The 26,572-nt window shown below is 38.5% G+C and overlaps 3 protein-coding genes across 3 annotated transcripts; 1 reads left to right on the top strand and 2 right to left on the bottom strand.

The window, feature by feature from the left end:
- On the top strand, positions 1-6,667 carry slc25a29 (solute carrier family 25 member 29). The gene is made up of 4 exons (XM_026998988.2): positions 1-301; positions 2,092-2,135; positions 2,886-2,969; positions 3,976-6,667. Exons 1-4 carry the CDS (start codon positions 274-276, stop codon positions 4,741-4,743), a joined length of 924 nt encoding a protein of 307 aa, XP_026854789.1. The 5' UTR covers positions 1-273; the 3' UTR covers positions 4,744-6,667.
- A 4-nt stretch (positions 6,668-6,671) lies between these two features.
- myh6 (myosin, heavy chain 6, cardiac muscle, alpha) lies at positions 6,672-12,906 on the bottom strand. Its single transcript, XM_035524717.1, has one exon. It carries the CDS (start codon positions 12,815-12,817, stop codon positions 7,004-7,006), a length of 5,814 nt encoding a protein of 1,937 aa, XP_035380610.1. The 5' UTR covers positions 12,818-12,906; the 3' UTR covers positions 6,672-7,003.
- Positions 12,907-14,756: 1,850 nt separating this feature from the next.
- pak6b (p21 protein (Cdc42/Rac)-activated kinase 6b) lies at positions 14,757-26,273 on the bottom strand. Its single transcript, XM_035524580.1, has 9 exons — positions 26,210-26,273; positions 24,098-24,316; positions 20,335-20,952; positions 19,168-19,644; positions 18,829-18,962; positions 17,999-18,125; positions 16,291-16,416; positions 15,628-15,762; positions 14,757-15,101 (listed from the first exon to the last, which is right to left on the bottom strand). Exons 2-9 carry the CDS (start codon positions 24,305-24,307, stop codon positions 14,943-14,945), a joined length of 1,986 nt encoding a protein of 661 aa, XP_035380473.1. The 5' UTR covers positions 24,308-24,316; positions 26,210-26,273; the 3' UTR covers positions 14,757-14,942.
- Positions 26,274-26,572: the final 299 nt, after the last annotated feature.

Here is a 26,572-nt window from a genome sequence, read left to right as displayed (position 1 = left end):
GAACTGAGTTATACAGTTGGTTAAGGTACCGCAGGCTGTTGCCTAGCTGAATTATTTTTAATAGTCTGTATTTTCTTTGCGCCCTATTTACGGGTTGGTGCGAATCTATTCATACCGTCGCAAAATTGAGAAAAACGCAAAGCTATAAGCTTTGCAAGCTGGCTAGCTAGTTTGCCATCTTATCCTTATAGCTAACTGGTTCGCTCCTACGTTCAGCGTTTGCAAAGTGAAACTGATACTGTTAACGAGTGGACAAAAAGACTGGACAAAATCATGGACTTTGTTGCTGGCTGCTTAGGAGGTAAGTGAATAGCTAGATAAGATATCTGGTTGTCCATGAATTGAGTTGACCTCCCATAATCTCATTTCATTCACTGGCGGCGTTGAGCCCGAGAGCGCGAGCTCAAACTGTTGGCTAGTTATCGAGACACATGAATGCGTCACTATTGTCACTGTTCTGTATCCAGCAAAGTCGTGCAGTTGGTGTATTGCCCCGAGATTGCTAAATCGTCCTGGTTTCAGTGTTTCAGTAATTGTATCGGCAATTTAAAAAGATAGTATAGCTAAGACCGTTTCACACACGCTGCTTCCGCATATTGGGAACAATTATTTTTGTAATATTACAATTAGGCGGTGCTTGGTGTCTTATGTGCCATGTCCTTTGGTTACATATGTGCACAGCTTTTAATAATACGTAATTGGATAGTATGTTATTAGGGTTCGACTAAGAGTTTATATATATATATATATATATATATATATATATATATATAATATATATATATATATATATATATATATATATATATATATATGACTAAATTATAGGCATATTTCTGATTTCTCAAGATCTTTTTAAATGATAAGTAAGGTAAAAATATGAGAAAGTAAGTTGCAGATGAGTGGAATTTTCCAGAACTCCATATGCCAATAATTATTTACTATACTTGGTTACTTGGGAATGATTAACGTATAACTGGGATGCAGCACATGGATTTAATAACTGAAAGAGATAATTGGTCTTACTGGAATCGGAAGAATATTGTAAATATATAACCTCTTAGAGGTTGTTTATATAGTGCATATTGCACATATGCATGAACAGCTGTGTAAAATTTGTTTCCTGGAAGAGTTCAAAATAGCCACTTACCACCTGACTCTTCTGAACCTGTACTAAGGATAACCATCCACACACCCTTAAAAGAGCCAATCACAGAGTCTTGGGGTCTGTTGGGTTGGTCTGTGTGGACATATCTGACAACAGCTTTGTGCAGTGCTAGGTGCTGTTGAAGTAGAATTGAGTGGGGTATGATGCAGTTGTTCTCTAAACTGGAGCAAATTGGATGTTTAATTGTTAAATGTGGTTTTAGGTTTAAAGGATTTACATGATCCCATGTAATTATCTGACCACATTTAGTGGCGCTTGTGATGACAGTTTTACCATTTGTGGAAAAATAATGATTATTTATATGCCACTGGCATTTGTAGTGCAGTCTCCATGGTGGCATGGTGGCAAAGGTCTGAGGATTAAATATTCACTTTCAGGAGTAAGGATCACTTATGACTGTTATTTCCAATAAAGGATATGTTTTTTCCTCATAAGCAATATCAGCAGTTGTTGTTTCAGTATCATCAGTTTTCAAGTGTCTATTTAAGTGCTGAGAAAAAATGAAACTGAAATCACAGGAACAGTGATGTTTAGAGGGTGCCACATTGTGCTGATTGTGGAGTAGAGACCCTAAAGAAGATTCCACAGACATTTCTTAAAGTTCCACAGAATTTGGGTTTTTTTTAAATGTTTTTGAGTTATGACTGTTACTGTGTACAAATTATTTTAGAATTTTAAGTGATGGCTTCACAGAGAAAAGGGTTTGCCAGGCACATATCGATAAATACATCCTAATGTTAGTTAGCCTTACTTAACACTGCCTTCCACTGGCTGACTGCAGCAGTGCAGTTTTTAAGATGAGTACGGGAAGTACTGTTGTATTACAGTGTTTTTCTTTTCTTTGCATGCAGTGCTCATCTCTTTCTTTTCAATAATAGGCTATATTGTTAGTAAATAGTCCAAATTCAATTGCTTCTTTTCAGGTGCTGCTGGGGTCCTAGTTGGACATCCTTTTGATACTGTAAAGGTGAGTCTGGTCTGTTAGTCCAAACTTCTATGGTCTTGTTGCATCAGTTTTGATTGTTATTGGTTGAATACAGGAGATTTGTGACCTGTGATTACAAAGATCTGCATACTGCAAGGCAGTCACAAGGTTGCTGTGCTGCCTTTGTATAAGTGATGCACAATATATTTTTTTGGTTAGTCTTTATTGCAGCATTGGCATTTGCAATACATATGTTATTAAAGACTGTAATATGAAATTGAGCGTGGGAATAATTTTGGCCAAAATAACGCAGGTTGATGTAATGATGTCACATCAAGGGTCTACCAATATGTAATAATGAACTGCAAGACACAGGTGCAATATTTATAAACATAACTGCAACCAAGTGTTTTTTCATATTGTGTAGCCCTACATTCTAGGAATGACTTAGGCGTCCTTCGTTGTCCTTCCTTCGTGGTCCTTCCTTCGTGACTGTTCTGAACTTGACTAGTGAAATGTGTCAGTCACACACACCCCACTGCCACTGTCAGTGTCTCTACTGAATTAGTGGAAAGGGTATTATGCAAACTTATTCCCACACAAAATGTTTACCTTTTAGTAATATTAAAAAATAAGTGCATCCTTTAAGAACCTATTCAGTGAATTAGTATTATTTAAGTTTAATATCACCCATCATGTCTTTAAGTATTTGAATAGTTTAACAGTTTCTTTTTTGATACTCACCCCTACTTCCTCAGATTTTTGTAGCAAGCACAAATGTGTCTTTTACAGGTCAGGCTTCAAGTGCAGAGTGCAAAGAAGCCTCTATACAGAGGAACCTTTCATTGTTTTCAGTCTATTATACGGCAAGAATCTGTAAGTACCATGTCATTTTTTTAAATTTACTTTTAAGCATCAAACTAGTAACAAGCCACACATTTATTAATGGCAGTTGGTCAGAGAATTTTGATATTAAATGAATATGGTCAGCAAAGAAGTGTACTTGACCCCAGCTATGAATATTTAGAAAGCTTCTGGGTCTGTTTGAGGAATATAAAGAGGTCTAATCAGATATAGTTTTACCCTGCAGTTGTGAGTGGAATTTGATTAACCTATTTGCTTAAAGCAAATGACATTATAGGAGTTACATTTAAAATAGTTTGAGATTCCATTATATCCAGTCATAGGTAACGCAAGGCAAGTTGTACAGCACATTTCTTACACAAGGCAGTTCAAGGGGCTTTCATATAAAAGCACTTATAAAAGACAGTTCATTTAAATTAAAAATAATGAAAATAAATAAATAAGAATTAAACATGTGCCCAAATAAAACAAGTGGCTAAAATCAAGTAAAAGCTAGGAGTATGTAAATGTAGTACCGCCCCCAACAGCTGAAAACAGTGTCTTTAGTCTATCTGAAAGGTAGATCAGCTAGGTAGGTTTTCAGTGTCAGTTTGAAATTGTCTAATGTCAAGGTACCTCTGAGGTTCTGTGACACTTGGTTCCATTTAAGAGCAGCATAGAAGCTAAATGCTGCTTCTTTGTGCTTAGTGGTTATCTCTGAAATGATTACCTGATAAATTTATAATGATTTATAGATAAGTAATAGTACTTTCAACACTATTCTGTAGAATACTGGGGATACTGTAACATTTCATAGGAAATTGCAGTATGTCAGCACAATGACCTTTGACTTGAAATGGAGGGTAATGTAGAAGGTATGCTTAGTCAAGTTAATACTTTATTGTCTCATCAGCCTCTAGGGTTGCTAGAAATTTTTTGCAACACAATAACAGTAAGTTCACAGATCAGACAAAACATTCCAATATGTGAAAAAAAGAAAAGGGCCTTAATTAAAAAATGACTGCTTTCCTCCCTGCAGGTTTTGGGACTTTACAAAGGCATTGGGTCTCCTATGATGGGCCTCACTTTCATCAATGCAATCGTGTTTGGTGTGCAGGGCAACACAATGCGCATACTTGGCCAGGACACACCTATGAACCAGTTTTTGGCAGGAGCAGCAGCTGGGGCAATTCAGTGCATCATTTGCTGCCCCATGGAACTAGCCAAGACTCGTATGCAGATGCAAGGTACTGGTGAGAAGTCGTCATCATCCCGCAAGGTATACAAAAATTCCCTGGATTGCCTGGCCTGCATATATCAGCGCGAGGGCGTATGGGGCATAAACCGGGGCATGGTCACTACACTCATCCGTGAGACACCAGCCTTTGGGGTCTACTTCCTGGCTTATGATGTGCTAACACGCTCACTAGGCTGTGAGCCTGAGGACCCCTACATGATCCCTAAACTACTGTTTGCTGGTGGCATGGCGGGTATTTCTTCGTGGATCTCCACGTACCCCGCGGATGTCATTAAGTCCCGACTGCAGGCAGATGGTGTTGGGGGCAAGTTCCAGTACAGTAGCATTATGGACTGCACACGAAAGAGCATAGAAAAAGAGGGCTGGCAAGTGTTCACACGTGGCCTCACTTCCACCCTGCTCCGAGCTTTCCCAGTAAATGCTGCCACTTTCGCCACGGTAACCCTTTTCCTCATGTATGTACGCCAGGGTGAGGGAGCCAAAGACTGCGAGCCTGCCCCGCAGCACTGTGGAGCCCTCCAGCAGCAAACACAGCCATCTAGCCTGTGATGGGGCCTCCTGCTGGGATTGCTATGTATACTGGTGCTTGGAGCATCATGGCAGCCTTTTTCCAAGAAGCTGCTAAATACATAGCGGATGCAGATAATAAACTTCCTCCCTGTGTTGATAGGATGGCATACCCATTCTGCAAGCATGTTTAAATGACTTGTGCAGTGTAAAACTGCATTTGTACAATTTTTGTACCATTTGGTATAAAGAATAAGGTTCTTGGCAAAGGCATTTTTACTGAATGTACATATCATTTTTTCCCCTGCATAACAAGAATAGTTCAATTGAAGCAAAACTGGGAATCTTGTTTTTTTTATAACCAATGGTCTGCAACCATTGTGCATACATCTCCCCTGCTCCCTTTTTGTTACACAGAATTACAAGTGTTACTGATGCCATTGGTATTGCACATTGTGACAGAGGCATCAACTATTGTAGCATAAGAAATAACCACACTTAAAAATAGTTAATAATCCAGATATTAATTGCAGATAAAAAGAAAAAAATTGCATAATTTGTAAAAATCCAATAGAAAATCCCTTTTAAGACTGCTCATTCCCTTAATGTAAATCTATTTATAATTTGGCACTCACATTCTGTGTTCTAAACTGTCGGTACTCCACGGATCATACTATTTCATATGCATTGTGATGATTGTGATTGATTATTGCAAATAGATATTTAACAACAGAAACCTGCATCAGCCTTAAAGGGTTTTATAAAATTATTTGAAGCTTAGCTTGTTCTGAGGTGTTCCAATCCTGACAACACCTCAGGATGAACTACAGTCATGAGCTACTGTCATTTTATGCATATAAAGTAAAAATGAATATGAAAATATTTGTAAAATGAGTAATTTTCTTATCCAAGCAACAATTGCACAAAATTGATTTAATGTTGTGTGGTCTAATTTATTTAAACTTGCAATCTCTTTATATTGCCGTGGTCCTTGTGGTAATTGCACAACTACTGAACTAAAGATATCCTCTACGTTACAATCAAATTTTTTGTCTGGGTTTCTTTAAGTAGTTTATCATTGTCCTGTTGTAAAAAGAAGGCAAAAAATTTTTTCCCCCTTATGTCATATGTTCATATCAAAGCCTACCCATTGCTTTTTAAAGGCTGTATGAATAAAAAGGCAATTGTATGTTTGATATTGTTAGAGCAGTAAATGATTAAAAAACTGAAAGGAAACAAACAACTTGGCTTTCTATGGCGAAAGCTTGAATGGAAACCCATGACAATCATGGCTGCTGATGGAAACTGCGTTATGGTCAGTTATCAGAAAAATTGTTACTGTTGTACTGCACTTTTGTAAAGGTCAAAGTCTACTGTCTGTAAAACATCTCATCAGATTATTATGTGTATACTGTACTTCATGTATACATATTCCATCAAAACCTTTATAGTGCAAAGATGTAATCCATTTTATTTTCCTTCGGAAAATGTTACACTTTGTGATGAGTAAATTTCGTGGGAGTAGTTGGTATAAAGGTAAATGTTAAATGGCTTCAGGAAGTCTAGCTTTTGTCTTTGTTTTTAAATGTTCTTTTCTGCTAAGAGAGAGACTGTAGTATATCACTTTATTTTTGTAAGAATTAGAAGTGCAAATATTTTACTATTATTTCTTTTAAAATGTAATTTGTCTGATATGAGTTGACTCATTCCAGGGTCATTAAGTTAAAGGCAATCTGAAAAAAACTCTTAAACAAAAAACAGTTTATTTATGTTTTTCCTTATAAGTAGTCACATGTGCAGATATTTTCTTGGCATGATGGGTAAAGAGAAATTAACCCAAACCAAACTCGCTATCAGAAGCGACATAATTTGTTTTGTATTATTATTTTATTGCTGTTTTCATTTTAATGAAGCAGAAATAATTTATCTAGAATCTAGATCAAATTAAATCAAGAGTGAAACTGAAGTTCTGCAATTGTGTGTTTTATTTCTACAGAAAAGACTTTGAGAACAAGTTATCAGAAGCACTTTTTCTCAGAAGATCAAATTGTGAAAAATAATGAAAGTAATTAAATGCTTGAATATTATGATCCAAACTATGGAGGCTTTAACATAAATACTTTGTTTCTCATAACACAAAACTATTTTCTAGACTATACTAATGTTCTTAATCATATAATAATTATAATATTATAATTATATGTAATATTAATGCCTTACTGCACTGTTAATTTGCCCTAATTAAACTTGTGGAAACAAAGAAACAAATTGTAATTTGATTTTTGTCCAACAGTTGTGATGTTTACTCATCCTGTGATTTTTTACCTGGAACCCCATCTCTAGTTTTGGCACGGAGCTTGTTCACCTGGGATTCTGCAATATCTGCACGCTCTTCTGCCTCTTCCAGTTCATGCTGCAGTTTTCGTAACTTGGCCAGATTACAATTTGCTTGCTCTTCTGCTTCTTCAGCAGAATGCTTGTAGGACTTCACTTTTAGCTGTAGTTTGTCTACCAAGTCCTGTAGTCTTGCCATATTCTTGCGATCTTCTTCAGTTTGATAGGTGAGTTCCTTAATGCGGCGCTCATACTTGCGAACTCCTTTTATACACTCGGCACCCCGTTTTTGCTCTGCTTCCAATTCATTCTCGAGTTCACGAATGCGTACCTCCAGTTTTTGGAGTTGTTTCTTCCCACCCTTCATAGCTATTTGTTCTGCCTCATCGAGACGGTGCTGCAAGTCTTTAATTGTCTGCTCCATGTTCTTCTTCATTCTTTCAAGATGAGCACTGGTGTCTTGCTCTTTCTTCAACTCTTCAGCCATCATAGCTGCATCAGTTATGGCTTTTTTGGCTTTCTCCTCAGCATTGCGGTTCTCTTGTACCACCTCTTCCATCTCATTCTGAAGCTGTAGCAAATCAGACTCTTGCTTCTTCTTTTGGTTAATGAGGCTAGTGTTTTGGGAGTGGAGTAGCTGCATCCTCTCTGTTACATCTATAAGCTCTTGCTCAGCTAGCTTGCGTCCTCTCTCAGTTTGTTCCAATACTGCCCTCAGCTCCTCCAGTTCTGCTTGAATGAGGTTGTTTCTGCGTTCTAGAAGGGAAATATTCTCTTTGAGATCTTCATTAGAATGAAGAGAGTCATCCAGTTGAAGCTGAGAGTCCTTCAAATATGACTGGACCATCTTCAGTTGTTTCTGTGCATCAGCTGCTTGTCTGTTGGCTTGACTTAGCTGGATTTCCATCTCATTGAGGTCTCCTTCCATTTTTTTCTTGACTCTTAAAGCTTCATTACGGCTTCGTGTTTCTGCTTCAAGAGAGGTCTGTAGGGTTTCCACCATTCGTTGGTAGTTCCTCTTTGCCTGTTCCATTTCCTCATCCTTCTCTGCCAGCTTTCTTTCAAGATCAGCCTTCACCTGATTAAACTCAAGTTGAGCTCGTAGGATCTTGCCTTCCTCATGCTCTAGAGAGGCCTCAGCCTCCTCCAGTGCAGATTGCAGTTCTGCTTTCTCTTGTTCCAGTTGTTTCCTTAGTTTCTCCAGCTCATGAACGCTCTTACCTCCTTCACCAAGCTGATCTGTTAAGTCTGATATTTCTTCTTGGAGATTTTTGTTCTCTCTTTTGATTGTTTCAAGATGATCAAGACATTCCTCATAAGCATTTTTCAGTTTGAAAAGCTCAGTACTTAGGTTTCGTGCTTCTTTTTGAGATGCCTCCAGTTCACACTGTGACTCCTCAAACTTTTGCTTCCACTCTGCCAGGACCTTGTCGAAAGCCCGCTGTTTCTTATCTAGAACAGCAGATGCTGCATTTGAGCGTTCAAGGTCTAGCATAAGATCTTCAATCTCATTTTGTAGACGATGCTTAGTTTTTTCAAGTGATGAACACTTTGCATTAACTGCTTCTACTGCCTCCTCTGCCTCTTGTAGCCTTTGGACAAGTTTTTTTTTGGCCTCTTCTAGTTCCTCTGTCCTCTGAATGCCATCAGTTTCATACTTAGTCCTCCAAGTTGCAACTTCAGTATTTGCCTTGGATAGTGCCCTCTGGAGCTCTGCTTTAGCCTCCTGCTCCTCTTCAAATTGCTCCCTCAGCAAGTCACAATCATGACGGGAAGACTGCACAGCATGAGCAAGGGCATTCTTTGCTTTCACTTCCTCTTCAAGTTGCCTTCTCAGGTCCTCTAGTTGTTGGGTATAGGAGCTTTTTCCTCTTGTAAGTTGTGATATCAGGCATTCTTTCTCCTCAAGTTGCCGTCCAAGCTCCCCATTTTCAGTGAGCAGCTTGGCTCTTTGGATTGAGAAATCATTTAGAGCCCTCTGGGCCTCTTCAGCCTTGGACTTATGCTCATTCATCTGATCCTCATGTGAACGACACATCTTTTCAAGATTCACCTTTGCTTTCACAATACTCTCCATGGTTGAGGCCAGATCATCCAGCTCTAACTTCAGTTCTGTCTTCTCTTTCTCTAACTTTTGCTTCACTCTCTGCAGATTGTCAATTTGTTCCCCAAGCTCAGCCACACTATCAGCATGCTTTTTTTTAAGAGCTGCAGAAGTGGCCTCATGTTGAAGTGTAGATTCCTCAAGATCCCTACGTAACTTCTGAAACTCAGTCTCCCTTTTTTTGTTGAGCTCTACTTGAACAGATGTAGCTCCACCTGCCTCCTCAAGGCGTTCACTGATGTCTTCTAGTTCTCGAGACAGATCAGACCGCTGTTTCTCCACCTTCGCTCGGGCTGCACGCTCAGCATCTAATTCTTCCTCCAGTTCTTCAATACGAGCTTGGTTTTCTTTTAATTTTTTTTGAAGTTGCACTACAGCCATCTGCTCATCCTCAATCTTTCTATTCAGATGACATATTTCAAAGTCTTTTTTTTTCAGTTTCTCCTCTTGTTGCTGTTTATCATTTTCTAAATCCATTACATTTTCTTGAATCAATTTCAGATCTCCCTCCAGTTTTCTCTTAGCTCGTTCTAGATCCATTCTAACTTTTTTTTCTTGTTCTAGAGAGCCCTCAAGGTCATCCACCTGCTGCTCAAGCTTAACTTTAGCCTTTAACAAAGTATTTGCTTTGTCCTCCTCACTCTGAAGATCATCCAGTGTCTGCTGATGCGCTTCCTGTAGAGCTTTTTTCTCTTTGGTGAGTTTCATTATGATGTCATCCTGGGAGGCCATTTCCTCAGTGAGGTTTTTCACTTTGTTCTCAGTGGCATGCTTCTCTTTCTCAACCTTAGCAAGAGTCAGCTCAAGGTCATCTATATCTTTCTTAAGTTCAGAACATTCATCTTCTAACTTGCGCTTTTTGGCTGCGAGGTCTGCATTTATTTCTTCCTCGTCTTCAATCCGCTCAGTCAGTTCTTTTACTTTAGCCTCCAGTTGAATTTTGCTTTTGATCAACTGTTCACAGCGTTCCTCGGCATCTGTTAGTGTATCTTGCTCTGATTGCAGCTGGAGAAGTAAATCATTTTTTTCTTGAAGAAGTGTGACCATTTTCTCCTCTAGCTCTTTCCTTCGACCTTCAGATTTGTCCAGGGCCTCTTTTAATTTATTGAATTCATCCTTCATGTTTGCCATCTCTTTTTCAGCTTCAGCACTCTTTAACAGAGGCTTTATCTTAAAGAACATTTTCATCCAAGGCCAGTTTTTAACACTTAGGAAGGAGCGAAGGTTCCACTGAATGACCATTAGGGCATCCCTGCGTTCTACAAGCTTCTGATATACTTCCCTCATCAGAAGAGCTCGAGCATTGGCTTGTATCCTTGTAATGATGCGGGCAAGTTGTTCATCCCGCATCTCCTCCAGTGTACCTAGCAGACCTGCTTTGAAAAAGACTTTTGTGTGGCCAAACTTGTACTGTGTATGATCAATGTCAAGTGAGCCCAGTAGCTTCTCAGCGCTCTTCTTGTTTTCAATAAACTGGCCTTCTGGGATTGCAGATGCATTCAGAATTCTGTATCTCTGTTTGAAATCCCCATAGAGTACCCTGTTTGGAAAACCTTTTCTGCAAATTCTGATACCCTCCAGAACTCCATTACAGCGAAGCTGGTGCATTACAAGGCAATTGTCCATGACTCCAGGAGTCTTGTTCTCATTTGGAATCAAACAGCGCACAAAGTGTGGATGAGTGGTTCTAAGATTTGTCATCAGTTTGTTAAGATTTTCTCTGTGTAAGGCAGACACAGTCTGAAAGGATGAGCCCTTCTTTTTGGATCCTTTCCCACCTGACTTTTCTGCTGATTCTGCTCCTGCATAGCTTGAGAAGAGGTGACTTAGAAGCTTCAGAGAGGATTTTTGATATAACCCAACTACTGTTTCATTCAGTGGATCTTTATTCTTCACAAGCCAGCCTGTAATATTGTAATCAACAATGCCAGCATAGTGAACCAATGCAAAGTTTGCCTCTGCTTTGCCCTTGACAGCACGTGGCTTCTGAAACATGCTGGACTTGCCCAAATGATTATCATAAAGCTTTGCTTTGAAGGTCTGGTCACTTGCCTTTGGAAACATGCACTCTTCCTCTAGAATAGACATTATCCCAAGGGGCTTCTCAATCAAGTCAATGCAGGCTTGCAAGTCCATTCCAAAATCAATGAACTCCCAGTCTATTCCTTCTTTTTTATACTCCTCTTGCTCCAAGACAAACATGTGGTGATTGAAAAACTGTTGCAGTTTTTCATTAGTGAAGTTAATGCAGAGCTGTTCAAATGTATTGAAATCAAAGATCTCAAATCCAGCAATATCTAGAACTCCAATAAAATATTGTCGATGTTGCTTTGTGTCAAGGGACTGGTTGATTCTTGCTACCATCCAACTGAACATCTTCTCATACACTGACTTTGCCAATGCACCAGTTGAGTAGTACACCTGATCCACACCTTGGCCTTTTGTGACATATTCATTACCTACCTTGACCCTTGGATGACAGAGTCCTTTCAGTAGATCAGCAGAGTTCAGGCCCATTAGGTAGGCTGATTTGTCAGCAGCTTCTGTACCATCGGGTTCTGCCTGCTCCTCACGCTGCTTTTGCTTGAACTTCATGTTACCATAGTGCATGATGGCACCAGTCAGTTTGTACACTCCCATTTTCTCATCTGGGGTAAATCCAAGCACATCAAATGCATTGTCAGTGGCCATCAGTTCCTCACTATCATTAATAGATGCAACAGTTACCTCTCCTTGGGAGATGAAAGAGTAGTCATAAGGATTGTTTGTAATCAAAAGCATGTCCAACAGTTCAGGCTTTGCATTGGACAATATCTGGAAAAATATATGGTAGTTCCTTTCTGATTTTAGCTGAAAGGTGACACGTGACTTTTCCAACAGGTAGGTCTCAATATCAGCTGAAGAAAGTTTGCCACTTGTACCAAAATGTATACGGATGAACTTTCCAAAGCGTGAGGAGTTGTCATTTCTCACAGTTTTTGCATTGCCAAAAGCTTCCAGTGCAGGATTAGCTTGGATGATTTGATCCTCCAGGGTGCCCTTGTTGGAGTCCTTCTTGCTAGCACTTCCACCACCAGCAGCTGCAATACTCGCAAAATATTGGATTACTCTCTTGGTGTTAACAGTCTTCCCTGCACCAGATTCTCCAGTGATGAGGATGGACTGGTTTTCTCTGTCAGTAAGCATGTATTGATAAGCATTATCTGAGATAGAGAAGATGTGAGGAGGAGCTTCTGATCTTTTCTTACCTCTGTAAGCAGCAACAACCTCTTCAGCATACACAGGCAGCCATTTGTATGGGTTCACTGTTACACAAAACAGCCCTGAGTATGTATAAATCATCCAGGCTGCATAACGCTCTTTGAGGTTAAACAGCACTGCAGGCTCATGGAGAAAAGTGAACATTGCCATATCTTCAATTTTATCAAATTTAGGCGGGTTCTGGGGATGGACATCTGCCTCCTTCACAGTAACAGTCCTCCCACCTTCTGTTTTCACAGTCACCTTTCCTCCATCCTTGCTCATAATTTGCCCTTTGATATACTCCACTTTTTCGTCCACCACAAAACATTCAGTTTTGATGTCAAAGGGTCTCGTCTGAGCTTCAAGTCGTTCTTTCTCTGACTTCCTTAGGAAGGGAGCTGCTTTTCCAAACTCTGCCATGAGCACATCATCCATTGTGATCTCTTGATTTCCTCAGATGTAGTAAGAACTAACAAACAGTACTCAGAGCCAAAGCTGTGTCCAGTAGGAGCCGTAGAAGACTGACAATGCACCTCTTTTATAACGGATGCCCATGTTCCAAATAAGGATGTGCCTGCATGCATCATGGACATGAAGGAGACCATAAAGAACAAGGGAAGTTTTATCAAAACATTTTAAGTGGTGTGGGGGCAGTAACAAGACCTTTAGGTGATTGTATCCTTTTTAGGACAACTGTCACCTATCTGATTGACTATTTCTGCTACTCATCTCAAACAGACATTTCAAACATTTCCATGACAGTCTAACTCTAATACATATTCTAATAACCAACCCACACGCTGTTTGCTTAGTATTTTAACATATCATTCACAAGACATTTGTAGTTTTGCTAGTAGTACCTATTGTGTTTTTAATCATCCTGCAGTTTAGTTTTTTATTACATTAGACCTCATGAATGGCTGCTGAGAACAAGCTGCTGACCATAAATCATGTATATTAAGAAAAATGTGATTTGCATATTTATATTTGAAACTGTTTATTTATAAACGGTTTATATATGAAACAAAGTAATTCTAGTGCAGTTTAAAATGGGGTTGAGTTTAATTTAGGTTTTTATCTTGACATGCCAGCACACCACTTTCTTTATCAAATGTTTCCTTAATAGAATCCATGTAACACTCTTACTACAGACTCAACCAGCTCAACCATGTTTAACAGCACACAAATCGGTACTTACAAATGTCAGCCCATTGCTTTTATGCCCCACTATCTCTTGTACTCCTGGAGTGAAAATAATATATCTGCACAAAATTTGATTCCTGTTGATATTATATACAATTCCCAAGCTAAACACAAGGTGCAGATTTCTTTCTTTGTATTAATTATATTAAATATAAATGCCCCAAATGCCCTTTAACAACAAAGTTTACCTTGCACCTTTATGATAGCAAGAGGGTAAGTGCATTTGTATACTTAAAATGTATCACAAGCCAATATATCATAAAAGGCATTACAATTACAGTATTTAGCTGGTGCTTTTATCCAGTGACTTACAATTATGACTGAATACAATTTGAGCTATTGAGAGTTAAGGGCCTCAATTGCTCAGGGGCCCAACGGTGGCAACTTGGCAGTGATGGGGCTTGAAGTATTGCAATTTAAATACTATTATATAAGGCATTTTTTATTGTGTAAAATAAATAATTAAAAATATAAGTATTTTCAATTATACATGCAACATAAATTTAAAGTTACAATAAATATATTACTTATATAATAAGCAGATAGAATTAGGAGCTTACACTACCATTTCCCGTTCATTAATGTAGAAGACTGAGACAGAATAATATACTGAAATTAATCTTATGACTAATACCTACTTACACATTGCACGAATACCTACTTACACATTACACAATGAGCTTTGAAAACTCAGATAAGGCAGTGCCTCACTCTTGGGCATGCTCTTTGTAGTGCTGTCCAATGGTCTAAAAGCTCAAGCCATATTTCTAGCTGTTAAACTTAGGCTGTATCTTATGGATATAGAGGAACAGTATACTTGAAGTTTAATGGAATACCCCTGAAATCCTAGTTACGTTAGATAAACAAAGCCATAACCAGTAATAAATAATGGCTTTTTTTTTTTTTGTCAAATTATCTTCCAGACACAGGTCCATGTGAGCTTTAATACAAAAATGCTTTAAATATAATATTTCAAGAAGCAGATTAATGTACTAATGTGACCATTACACCACTTGATAGACAAAGGCTGTAATCACATTTTTCATTTTTAAAACAAGTTATTTTAATAGGACATGTTATTTTATAGATTATTCACTGAATAAGAAATAAGATTGTAGAAATTCTCCAGTACAATGAGCGTCTCTTATTTGTTTCACGAAATTGTAAATTTGACAAACTTTCTTTAAAAAAGTTAATGGTCCCAGTGATTCACATACAAATTATACCAATCAATATAATCAGACCTTTTGTGCACAGCAGTTCACATTCCAATATGATTCTGTATGTCACAGTTCACCAGCCAGTCAGTAGGGTTCATAAATTTAACTGACTTGTTTGCACATTTAGCTGGTGTTGTTCAGCAGCGTTTCCGGTACTGCTCCACGAGCGGCACCAGACAGCATGGTGAGCCACTCTGCAGCAGGAAGGGGTGACCCAACAGCTTACTGGCAGTCGCTCTCTCCATGGGGTTTCTGGTCAACATGGAGTCCAAAAAGTCCCTCAGCACTGGCGAGATCTGCACAGGAATAAACATCTACGATCATCAACTCCATTGCGTGTGCAGAAATAACTCCTGATTAGTGTGGACTGAAATGTAAACACATAAAACTGTCGTGTATTACATGCATGCTTTAATAATTTTATGTGTGGATTATAAAGGTGTACAAATATAGAGTAATCATGTGTATCGTGTCTGTAATCATGCACAACTTGGTGTGCCACCAGAACTCTTCACTCAACAGAGGTCCAAAACTCAGCAATGCTCACAATGAGCAGCACAAACTGTGCATGGCAAACTGTGCATGGCAAAAGATATATGGCTGTATTCTCTAATTGTACACATTCAAGGTGTTTATATTAAAACTGTTTCGTAATAAAGTGACCCTTGTCTTGTTAGAACTTCTTCTGCACACATCAAGACCTTTATGGAGCATAGCTATTCTGTTCAGATGCAGAGTTCAAAGTAAAATTTTCAAAGTCAAAATGACATTTCCAGGTTATAATCTTGCAAACGTTTTTCTTGTAGTTTCCACAGCTCTTGCCTTGTTTGTGTTTCTAACAGAGGGTGCTGGTTCATCTCTCAGTCTCTTCATAGCAGCTACTGGTGTGTCACTGAAATATGGAGGCTCTCCCTCCACCATCTCCACCACCATAATGCCCAGAGACCACACATCCACCTGCAAACATGACATTTTTAATGCTCCCATATGGACTGGAGTTGCTTCTTTCTGCAGCCAAGAATCAAATTCTTAAGAAAGGGGAGTATTAATAACACATCCCTCCTCCTCCCCCATCCAGACCATCTCACCAAGGGCAGAAAATAACCCTGAAGATAAAAGATAAGTATTATCCATAGGTGTCAAAACATAGTGTCCAGGCCTTGCTATGTCCACCAGCAGTAATGTTACTGATAACATGAGAAGATGAAGAACATATTGTCCATGTCCTTTCTCATGCTATTTGCCTTCCTATTTTTACACAAGCCTGCTTCAGTTTAATAGTGAAACTGTTTTGAGTCCAGGTGTCATACAATAAATGAAAGGACTTGCCCAAACTAAACCCTTTAAATGCCAGCTGAAATATTCATCTGACTGTAAGCATAATAGTGTTGATTTACACCACAAATCTATTATTATTATTATTTCTGTTGTTGTTTTTGGTGGTGGCAATGATTTAATGTTTTTTAAATAACTCAATTTCTTTACCTCTGTGCCATATGGGATTTTGGAGATGACCTCTGGAGCCATCCAATATGGAGTTCCAACTAAAGACCTCCTCTTTGGGATATCTTTGCTGATCTGAGCACAGAATCCAAAGTCCGACAGCTTGATCTAAAAAATAAAAGAGAATATCAGAACCAGATTCAAAGTCAGATTCTATGCTACCAAGTATGTTTGCACACACAAGGAAGCTGTGTTTGGTCAGCTTTCAATATACATCAGAACAAGGCTGTATAACAGAACATTGGGGGCAATTCACTAACTCATGAGATAATTATTATTATTATTAGGGTTTATAATCATATAAACAGAAATCTTGTTATATAAAGAAAAGTCCAGATATTGTGATCAATGTTTAGGAAATTGATGTTTTTACTTACTTACAAGTACACAATTACTTAAATTACACTTGGGTGGGCATCAGGAACATCTGCTCTGCTCTTTTCTCACCTCTCAACTTATCTTCTCCTTTCCAGCCCTCTCTCCTCCTCCCCTCTTATATTCTAATCTCCTTTCCAATCATATCTTGTCTTTCCTCTCCCCCTGCTCTCTAGTCACCTCTTCTCTCCTTTACTCAGCTCTCCTCTCTAGCGCTCACCTCTTCTCTGTTCGTCTCTGCTCTCCATGTCTTTCTACCTCTCCTCTGGTACTATCATCCATTCTCCTCTGAGTCATCTATTCTCCATTCGTTTATTTTTAGTTATGTATTTAATTGTTTTTTTTTTTAATTACCACCCACACGCCAGGGGACTACTTTTCTAATTTACTAATTAGGGCTTTTCTTGGTTATTAATGTTTAATTGTCATCTATTTATTATTATTATTACCATCTCCTTATCATCATTACTTGTTCTTCACTATTAATATTTGCTCCTTTTCTCCCTCATCTCCAAGTCACCTGCTCTCCCTACGCTGTCAGCATCCTCATACTCTCCCTCTCTCTCTACTTTCAATGAACTACAGTGAACATGAAATAAATATTATCAGTAAACAATTGGTATTTCTTGCCATGATGTTCAGGAATGGATTATTGACCATTTCTAATTGTCAACACATTATTCAATATGTTATGACTGGTCATGTTTATGTCAGGAAACACTGACTCAATTCTTGCACAACTCTCTTCTGTACTTATATTATCTGACTAGTACATATTTTCTCTTTTCCAATATTTGTAGTAAAATATAATTTATTTTTACAACTACAGTTTCAGCACAAAATGATATATTGACATTAAGGTTACCTTTGCCTGCAAATCGAAGACAGTGGTGGGTGTTGTAATAATATGTTTCTCATCAACAACAGATGGGAAAATGGATGGATCCTAACATTATGCAAAACTAGTTAGTGGAACATTTTTATTTATTTATTTATTTTTTTTTTTTTGGGGGGGGGGTGCATTTTGAGCATATCTGAATACTGGGGGGCACGTGTCCCTCCCAATATGCATTGTGACTATGGCATTGCAGCAGATTATGACAATATTACTTTCCTGTGATCTAGGATAGTATTTGCCATACTAAGTAGACCTGCATTGGTAAATGTATTATTTCCTTTACTGCACTGAATACTTTGGGGGAAAAAAGGAAACTGTAAAATTAATGCAGTTTTGAGTCATTCTGAAATCCTGTGCTGGACATTTACAGTGTTAATGACTGAGAAGAAAAGTGACTTCCTTAAAAGTTGCACTTACTCTCCCATCAAGTGTTAGCAATATAGAGTCACTCTTGATGTCTCTGTGGATGACACCTTGTGCATGAAGATAGGTCAGAGCTTGTAGTACAGCTTCACACACTGTAGCTATCTGCTCCTCTGACAACCTGCATGAGCAGGGATGCATGCACACACACACACACACACACACACACACACACACACACACACACACACACACACACACACACACACACACACATATATTACTCTCTTTGTAAAATATTTATATTGTCTTTTATATTTGGCATTCCTAAACCTAACCCTGAATTTAACCTTCATCAAAATGAAATATTTTTGCTGTTGTATTTAAACAAATAATTAAATAAATAAAAATTGTGGGGACCAGCAAAATGTCCCCATAAAATCTATTTTTTATTGGGGAAACATTCCCCACAAAGAGCTAAAAACAAAACAATAACATTCCATTCTTGGGGAGACCATGCCCACCTGGTTAAACCCCTACAAAGCAGAATTTCTCAGTTTAGCCAGAGAACTTAAGCCCGAAGTGAAAATTGTCTAATAATTGATGATATATGTGTATATGTACCAATTTCAGTTGTAAAATGTGCCACTTCATGATATTCTTGACAATTCAAATATCCCTCTCTTCTGTTCTGATAATACAGTGGTCAAGAAACCAAAATGTATTAAAGTCACTAGTGACTGGCTTCAGAAGTATTGTGCACATAATTATGAATGAATTTGGACCACTTTCTTGCCAAGCTGAACTATGCTCACCCTCAACAAACTTACTTTCCATACAGCAATTATAGAAGAGGAATGATTGGTCATATTTTGGCCTCTCACCTGGTTTCAGATACTATGTTGGTTAGTGCACCACCTTGCAAGTACTCCATTATGACCCATAGCTCTTCTTCCACTAGAGCACTCTTGTACATCTCCACCACATTCTTGTGCCTGTAGTCTCGCATGATGACCACCTACACAGTTTGAGAAATTGGAAATAATAAATTGTTGCATTTTTGGTTCATTTGCACATAAAAAGCACATAGAGGTTAAGAATGAAAACTAGTATTGAAAGTACTGAGGACAGGTAAACTGCAGATATATGGTATTTCTAATACTCTAAAATTATAGATGGTTACAGCATATTTTAAATAGAACGCAAAATGCAGAATGCCATACTTCATTAAAGAGTAGCTCTCTCCTTTGTTGTTTCCGCAAATCCATCATCTTTACTGCAACCTGTTTCCCACTGTGCTTCTCCCATGCAGTACAGACAACACCTGTCGAGCCCTCTCCAATCTTCACAAAGTTCTCCAGATAAGTGCGTGGGTCCCCTTTGTCCACCACCATTTGCAAGGCAGCCTTGAACTGTGTGTGGGTGACCTTGGATTGCTCAGAGATGAAGGTGGCTGGGTGCATAGATCTCATGCAAGGAGAAGAGGGTCCAGGCAGATTAGTTCCAGGAGAGCCTGTAGGTGAGGGACGAGGCTGGGAAGGGCTATCTTGCGTAGGTGGTATTGAGGCTTTAATAGGTGAATCACCTATCGAATAGCTGGAGAAGCACCGTGTGTGTGTGGGGGAGTAAGTGTCATGCCCAGGTTTTGGACTGCTGGTGCCATTGGGTTTTAACATGGCCGGGAAACCTGATATGTTTGCCTGTAACAGTGAAAAGAACAAGTGACATCTCTGACCAAAATATACAGTCCTGTTAAAAAATAAGGATACCTCATGAAAACCTTGGATGGAGATGGAGATGGAGATGGAGATAATATAACTAAACAAATAAAACTGAAGAAATGTCTTTAAAAATTATTTGTAAAATATAATTATTAAAAAATGCTGTTTTTGCGTGAGGAAAAGGTTGGGATACCCCAACATTTATTACCACTTAAAATGCCTAAAATTATAATCAGATGGTGCAAATGCTGCCAACATGGCCAGGTCAGGCTGTCTACCCAAGAGGAGACTGCAAGATGCATAAAGAAGTCTCCAACAATCCTAAATTTTAATCATGGGACATACAGGTAGCTCTTACTACAGTTGATGTCACAATACATGCATCTACCATCAGAAAGAAACTGCATGAGTTTGATTATTATGCGAGGACTACAAGGAGAAAACTCTTACTATCAAAAACCCCATCCAGAATAAACACCTAAACAAAGACCAGGACTTCTGGAGTAATGTGTTTGGGACAGATTAATTCAAAGTTTAATTATTTGGGATCAGTAACAAAAAACGCATAAGTAAATTATGAAGAAATTCCCATCATTATTTGTTTCACTGCTACCTTTATCACTCTATTACTTTAGTAAATTTCTTTAGTGAATGAAGGAGTGATTTTACCTTCAAGTTAGGCCTCCTCGGGTTGTCCACAGATACTATGAGGTATTCTGGAATGGGTGTTACCATTGGATTGACCTTTGACCCTTGGCCTAATGTGGGAGTATTGTACAGGCAGGACACAGGCCTTTGGTTAGACTTACAGTCCCTCTGGTCCAAGCTGGCCTTACGATGTCTTAATCTCTCTCTGTATGCATTCTTCACTTCTTGACCTGCTGCAGGCAAACTTAAAATGTCCTTCGGCATGAGGCGAGGCTGCTGCTTGGGGGCTGTGCTGACTTCGATAATAGACATAGATCTCGGTGGCACCCCATTAGGATAGACATTGGCACCCTTGGTAGCAGGTCGCGGGCTTCCACTCTCACTATAGATCTGCCGCACCCTCTCCTGCCAGTCACAGACAGGCTGACCCTGTTTCTGTTTATTTTCGTTCAGTTCCTGATACTGGTATGTGTCGCTCTCTGCCACCTCACCGAGACGGCCCAAGGACTGAGCTCGCTTTCGCAACATTGGGCTGGTACGCCTGAGAGAGTTGGAGCTGGTGACAGAGAGCCGGCTCATGTCAGCGATCGCTGCAGCAATGTAATCTCCATGGCCAATAAAACTGCCCCGTACAATGGACTGTGTGAAGGAGCAAAACAGAATTAAATGACATTGACACAAAGCAGCTTTACAGAATCTGAATTTAAAGGCAAACAAGTGCTGATGTTTTTAAGTACACAATAAAATGCAGGAATATCAGCAAGTGGAGAAGGCAGGCGGTGTGGTAGTGGTAGCACAGATGTTAGAGCTCTGGAATAAAACCCCCACTATGGACAGCAATGACGAATACTGAGGTCTGAGGTTAAGGGAAAGTATTGGTAATAGGGGACACAATCGGGTTGATATAAATGATCACAATATTAAAACAGAATAAGGTAAGGAAGAGTCCTAACTCTGATGGTATAAGAGGTACTCTCCTTAAATACTGTGCAGAGCAACTGGATCTAATTTTTGCCATATTTTTTCGTTGTCACTTAATATGCAGACAGTGCTGAAATTGTGGAAACAAGCAATATTAGTTCCAGTTCTGAAAATTAAACGTCCCACTACACTAAATGATTTTAGGCCAGTAGACCTCACATCTTTAGTTATGAAGTGTCTTGAAAAGCTGCTTAAATAAGAGTTAAGTAAAACAAGAAAAGAGTTAAGAAAAGAAGAAGAAGTTTGTTTCCATTTTAACTTGCATATTGACCCAAGCAAGGGCTGGAGGATGCAGCGGACACTTAATATGGTGCTTAAGCATCTAGATATTCTAGGAACTAGTGTGAGATTGCTTTTTATTGTTTTTTCTTCAGTGTTTAACACAATCCTGTCATATATTTTAATAAAGAAACTCAAGGATAATTTTGGCTTGGAACATTGCAAGATAAGATGGACTTTTTAACAGACAGAACACAAAGGGTAAGAGTAAATGGCCATTTTTCAGGACACCTAAGGCCATCCACTGATTCACCATAAGGCTGTGTAGTCTTTTCTTTGTTGTACATACTCTATACAGATAACTGCTACATAGTTTCACATGATGAAATCTACTGATGACACTGTAATTGAAACTCTACTTTCCTAAGATGAAAAGGAACATGGTCCTGTTGAGTAAGATTTTATCAAATGGTGTGATGAGGATTTTTTACACATCAATATAGTGAAAACTAAAGATATGCTTATTGATTTTAGACAAAAACTCAGTGCTCAGGACAAAACCATCATCAAAGGAATGGAGGTTGTGGTTGGTTTGAGTAATTTAAGTGCCTAGGTACAATAATTAACAATAAATTGTCCCCAGATATATTCTCTGTATAAATGGGGCTTACAGTGTTTGTTTTGTCTGAAGAAGCATCGATAAAATAAATCCTTAATGGAAATGTTTTACATAGAGCTTGTTTTATGCTTTTCATTGATTTGCTGATTTCATAACTTGAATGTGACACACAAGAAGAGCCTGGATAGCAATATCATCCAAGCTAGCAAGACTGTAGTACAATAGAATAGTGTAGCTGCACTGTGTGACCAAAAGGGTGTGAGTAAGGCCTGGGCTATCCTCTTGGACTGCCAACATCCACTACACTTTGATTTTCCTCTTCTTCCATCTGGCACTCGCTACCAAATGCACTTAATGATGACAAATACGCACATATATACATTCATCCCATGAGTTTTCAGACTACTGAACAGATTGATGTGTTTTATGCATGCTGTTATGTTTTGGGTTTTTTTGTATGCTGTTTTTATGTTGTTGTTGAAAATGTTTTAACTATGCAAATGTATTGTGCAAATGTATTGCCCCAATGGGAACTTCAATAATAAATGAAATAATAATGAAGTTAAATAAACAGTAAGAGGTATAAACATCTCAAAACACAAATTTTATCCATATGAGCAACGCCTCCCAAGGTCAAATATGGTTGTTCTTTGATCTGCCACTGTACATACACACTACATGTGTCCATAAAGTCTCCAAACTGCACAATTCATGTAAACCTGGAAGACTCATTTGCTTTGCTTGTCTTTGCTTGTTTGTTTATTTATTTGTCACTGATTTCAGTTTAAGCCTGCATCAAGACTTCTAGCTGTTATAAAGATAATTACTGTTTTCTTTGCTATTAATGCAATGGATTGAATGCCTGAATTAGGATTTATAATAATTTAAATTTCTACCTTTGTAAGTCATTTTTATTTTAGTTTTATTTCAGTCCAAAACCCAGCATGCTCAGCATTCCTCAATAATGTGCATGTGATTAGTTATATTTAATTATTTATTAGCTAAGTCAAGCATAATATGATTTTTAGGTTAAACAAAACCAGCTTCTCCTAATATAAAGGTCATAAGCAGTGGTCTGTATCTCTCTCTCTCTCTCTCACTCTCACACACACGCACACACACACACACACACACACACTTTCTCTCTCTCTCTCTCTCTCTCTCTCTCACAAAAATCACAATGATCTAATACATCACAATATTATATCCATCCAAGGAAGGGAGAAAACATTCTATTTACTTTGCATCAGATGTTCTGAAGTGATTTTTGCTAAGTTAACTCAGTCTCTGATTAAACTGCAGTGGTTGCAATAAAAAATATGAACTTACATTCTGGAACCTTTTTAAAACCTTGTGACTTCCAAGTCTGACACCTGAAGGCAAGCGCTTGTACAGGAAGTATGAGAAGATATACGTCTTGTCAAAACAATGCTATCTAATTTCACACTAAAGTTGCAGCTGTATATGTTCAGTCACTGCTCAGACCAGATTTCCTTTAAGCATGGAGAAAAGAAAACTTGCTTTTCAGGTTTGCCAGTCTATTCTCAGACTATCCATTCTGTGTGTCCTAATAATCAACCTACAAATAACTATGTACTACAATAACTGCTGTAGACCTTTGGAAAATAGAATTATCAAAGAAATAATATGAATAATATGGTATTTAAAAAATAGAATACTACCTAGTGAGCTTGGAGAGTGTCTAATATATAATTTGAAATTATTATTTTATTTCCTGAGATCTTGATACATTTACAGCAACTGATCTGCATGAATGTGAACAAATAGTGTTGAGCATACTGTAGTAGTGACTCGGAATAGAATAGAATAAAGAGACAAATGGTCACTTTAAATGGCAACAGATCAAATCCATAAACCTGAGCACATATATAAGAAATGTATATGCACACATACAAACAACAAATGCACGCACACACTCAGCCAAGTAAGCATGGTGTACTGTACCTTTTCAGTCTTGGTCTGCACAGGTGTAATGCTGGAGGGGTCCACTACAGGCTTGGGTCTCCTCAGGGTTTCTATTATGCTTTGCCACTGGGGTGGTAATCCCACAAAACAGCCCCGCACATGGTCAAACGACGTGTGCACCCGGTGCTCAAAGTTCTTGGGAGCAGAGATCTCCATCTTTCTCTTCTTTTTCTTCTTCCTCTGGAACATCCTGAGGACCTGAGGGAAACAAAAGTACAGTGCTTTATGGTGTGGTGCCATCATCTTCTACAGTTATGTTGTGAGTGGTCAGCACTGTCTCAACAACTTGAGAGTCCACACAACCACAGCAGCAAAAACACAAGTTTCTTTTCCAAACAGAAGGGGATAACCAAGTAAAATAAGCGTAACAAATCACCCACGTAACCCAGGTGAGCCTGAAAGTGATATACTCTTCTCTCGAGAGGTGAGTGGAGAAGGGGCAGGGACGAGAATGCTCCTGCAAACTCAACAGGAGACACACCCCTTTCATGCAGGGGAATGAAACTGCTTTAGATTTCCTTAAATTCCTGTCTTATCACTGAGATTATCCCACTCTCTCCCTCAGCTCAGCAAATAAATAAATGACATCCTCCAGCTAGACATATTTAAAACTGAGGATCTTCAGAGATGTCCAGACTGTTATTTAAAGAACAATGAGAATCTGTGATGCTATAGCTTATATGTGAACACAAACAGCATGGGTATGATGGGTTATGATTCACACTGGGTCTATTGATCAATGCAAATCGAGTAAGCGCATCGCACCTGTCCTCATTTCACTTTTACCATACTGCTGGTCCCACTGCACTGGTGTCACTGACAGATATTACCCTCTGCCTGCTACTGTGAAATCAATCACTTATATACTACAGGAGTGAGTTATGATGCTAACTCCTGACTATGATATTGACACCAACATTCAAATATTTGATCAATGGTATGCTTAAAGGATAACGACCATAATCTGACCTTGATATGTCTGTTCTCTGATTCTGGAGGCACAACAAATAAGAATTTGAACTGAAGAATTTTTGTATATCTTTTTCTTGCACACCAAGTGACAGAAATAATAGAGATACTGAAATTTTAATGAAAGCGTTTTGTGAAATCAAATTTTAAATGGCTCAATAAATGTTCTCATACCTAAATAAATACAAAAAATTTGTTGTTTTAGCAATTATATAATGACCATATATAATTATTTCTCAGTATCTTTAATAAGATACAGACAGAAAATACAGGAAATATGTACACAACCCCCCCCCCCCCCCCCCCCCCCAAAAATGGCTTCTACAGGTAAAAGTCAGTATTTAGTGTGACCTCTCTTAGCGCTAAACACATCGTGAACTCTTCTGGGGAGACTGTTCTGAAGTTTTCTGATGTAATCTTCTGGCACCATTTCATTCAGGTTCCATTCCTTTTAAGTTTAAGAGAGCCAGGTCACTGCCATTGTACTACTAAGTGTAAGGAGAGGTCAAACAAAAATACTGCCACTGTAGCCTATAGAATAAATTTTTTAATTATTATAATTTTTTTAATACCGCATACACTTTGCATTATAATAAAAAGACTGAGAAATAATTGGTCATATTATTATTATTACCCCCCCCCCCAATAGAGAGAGAGCGAGAGAGAGAGAGAGAGAGAGAGAGAGAGAGAGAGAGAGAGAGAGAGAGAGAGAGAGAGAGAGAGAGAGAGAGAAAATAAAATTCCACTGCACCCTGTTGATTTGTGAAAAATATCCCCAGGTCATATCCCTGTTTAAGCAGGCCAATCAATATTTACTCACAAGTGAACATTAAACAGTGAGCCACAGGCATATGCAATAGAGCAGCTATTAAGATAAGAAATAATTACAAAAAATAATAAGAACAGCTTACAGCTCTATCTATCTGTCTATCTATCTATAGATAGAGCTACAAGCTGTTCTTAATTTTAGTTATTTCTTATCTATCTATAGATACTGACAGAACCCCAGACAGCAATGCAATTACATCACTAATATTATTAAATATTGTGATTGTGGTATAAGATAACTTCTGTTTTTGAGCAGTGACATCCTCATGGTACAGGTTGGTCAAAATGACTTACCTATATGCTTCTGTTTGGCTTCAGTTGATATTGGATGTTTCTCACACGATTCCCATCATCCAGCCATTGTGTCTATCTCACTTAAAGATGATGACAAGAATAGAGGAAATACGGAATTAAGAGACAGCGGCTTTCCTGTACAGCATATGCCCTGTCGCTAGAGACTCTTTTGCACTGTTTAATCAGTGGGTGTGGTGGAGAAAATCAAGCACAAGCTAGTGGATTTAGTGTGACCTGATCTAGCAGGATGTACATGTTGTGTGTTGAAATAATACCAGGAACCTTCTGAATTGTCATGATATTGTGTTTTCCTCAGGGTTCACCAAATCAGTATGCCATGACAAATGCCATAGGCTAATCAGT

Source organism: Electrophorus electricus, chromosome 3, assembly GCF_013358815.1.
Source record: "Electrophorus electricus isolate fEleEle1 chromosome 3, fEleEle1.pri, whole genome shotgun sequence".
Taxonomy (NCBI): Eukaryota; Metazoa; Chordata; class Actinopteri; order Gymnotiformes; family Gymnotidae; genus Electrophorus; species Electrophorus electricus.
Note: the sequence above shows the minus strand (reverse complement) of the source record. Positions and strands in the feature narration are given on the sequence as shown.

Excerpts from the sequence above, each read along its gene's own strand:
- slc25a29 (XM_026998988.2), top strand. The coding sequence starts at position 274 with ATGGACTTTGTTGCTGGCTGCTTAGGAG. Across the intron at positions 2,136-2,885 it reads ATCCTTTTGATACTGTAAAG|GTCAGGCTTCAAGTGCAGAG; the intron begins GTGAGTCTGGTC and ends TGTCTTTTACAG. Across the intron at positions 2,970-3,975 it reads CTATTATACGGCAAGAATCT|GTTTTGGGACTTTACAAAGG; the intron begins GTAAGTACCATG and ends TCCTCCCTGCAG.
- myh6 (XM_035524717.1), bottom strand. The coding sequence starts at position 12,817 with ATGGATGATGTGCTCATGGCAGAGTTTGGAAAAGCAGCTCCCTTCCTA.
- pak6b (XM_035524580.1), bottom strand. The coding sequence starts at position 24,307 with ATGTTCCAGAGGAAGAAGAAAAAGAAGAGAAAGATGGAGATCTCTGCT. Across the intron at positions 18,126-18,828 it reads AACATAGTATCTGAAACCAG|GTTGTCAGAGGAGCAGATAG; the intron begins GTGAGAGGCCAA and ends CTGCTCATGCAG. Across the intron at positions 15,763-16,290 it reads AAATCCCATATGGCACAGAG|GTGGATGTGTGGTCTCTGGG; the intron begins GTAAAGAAATTG and ends TCATGTTTGCAG.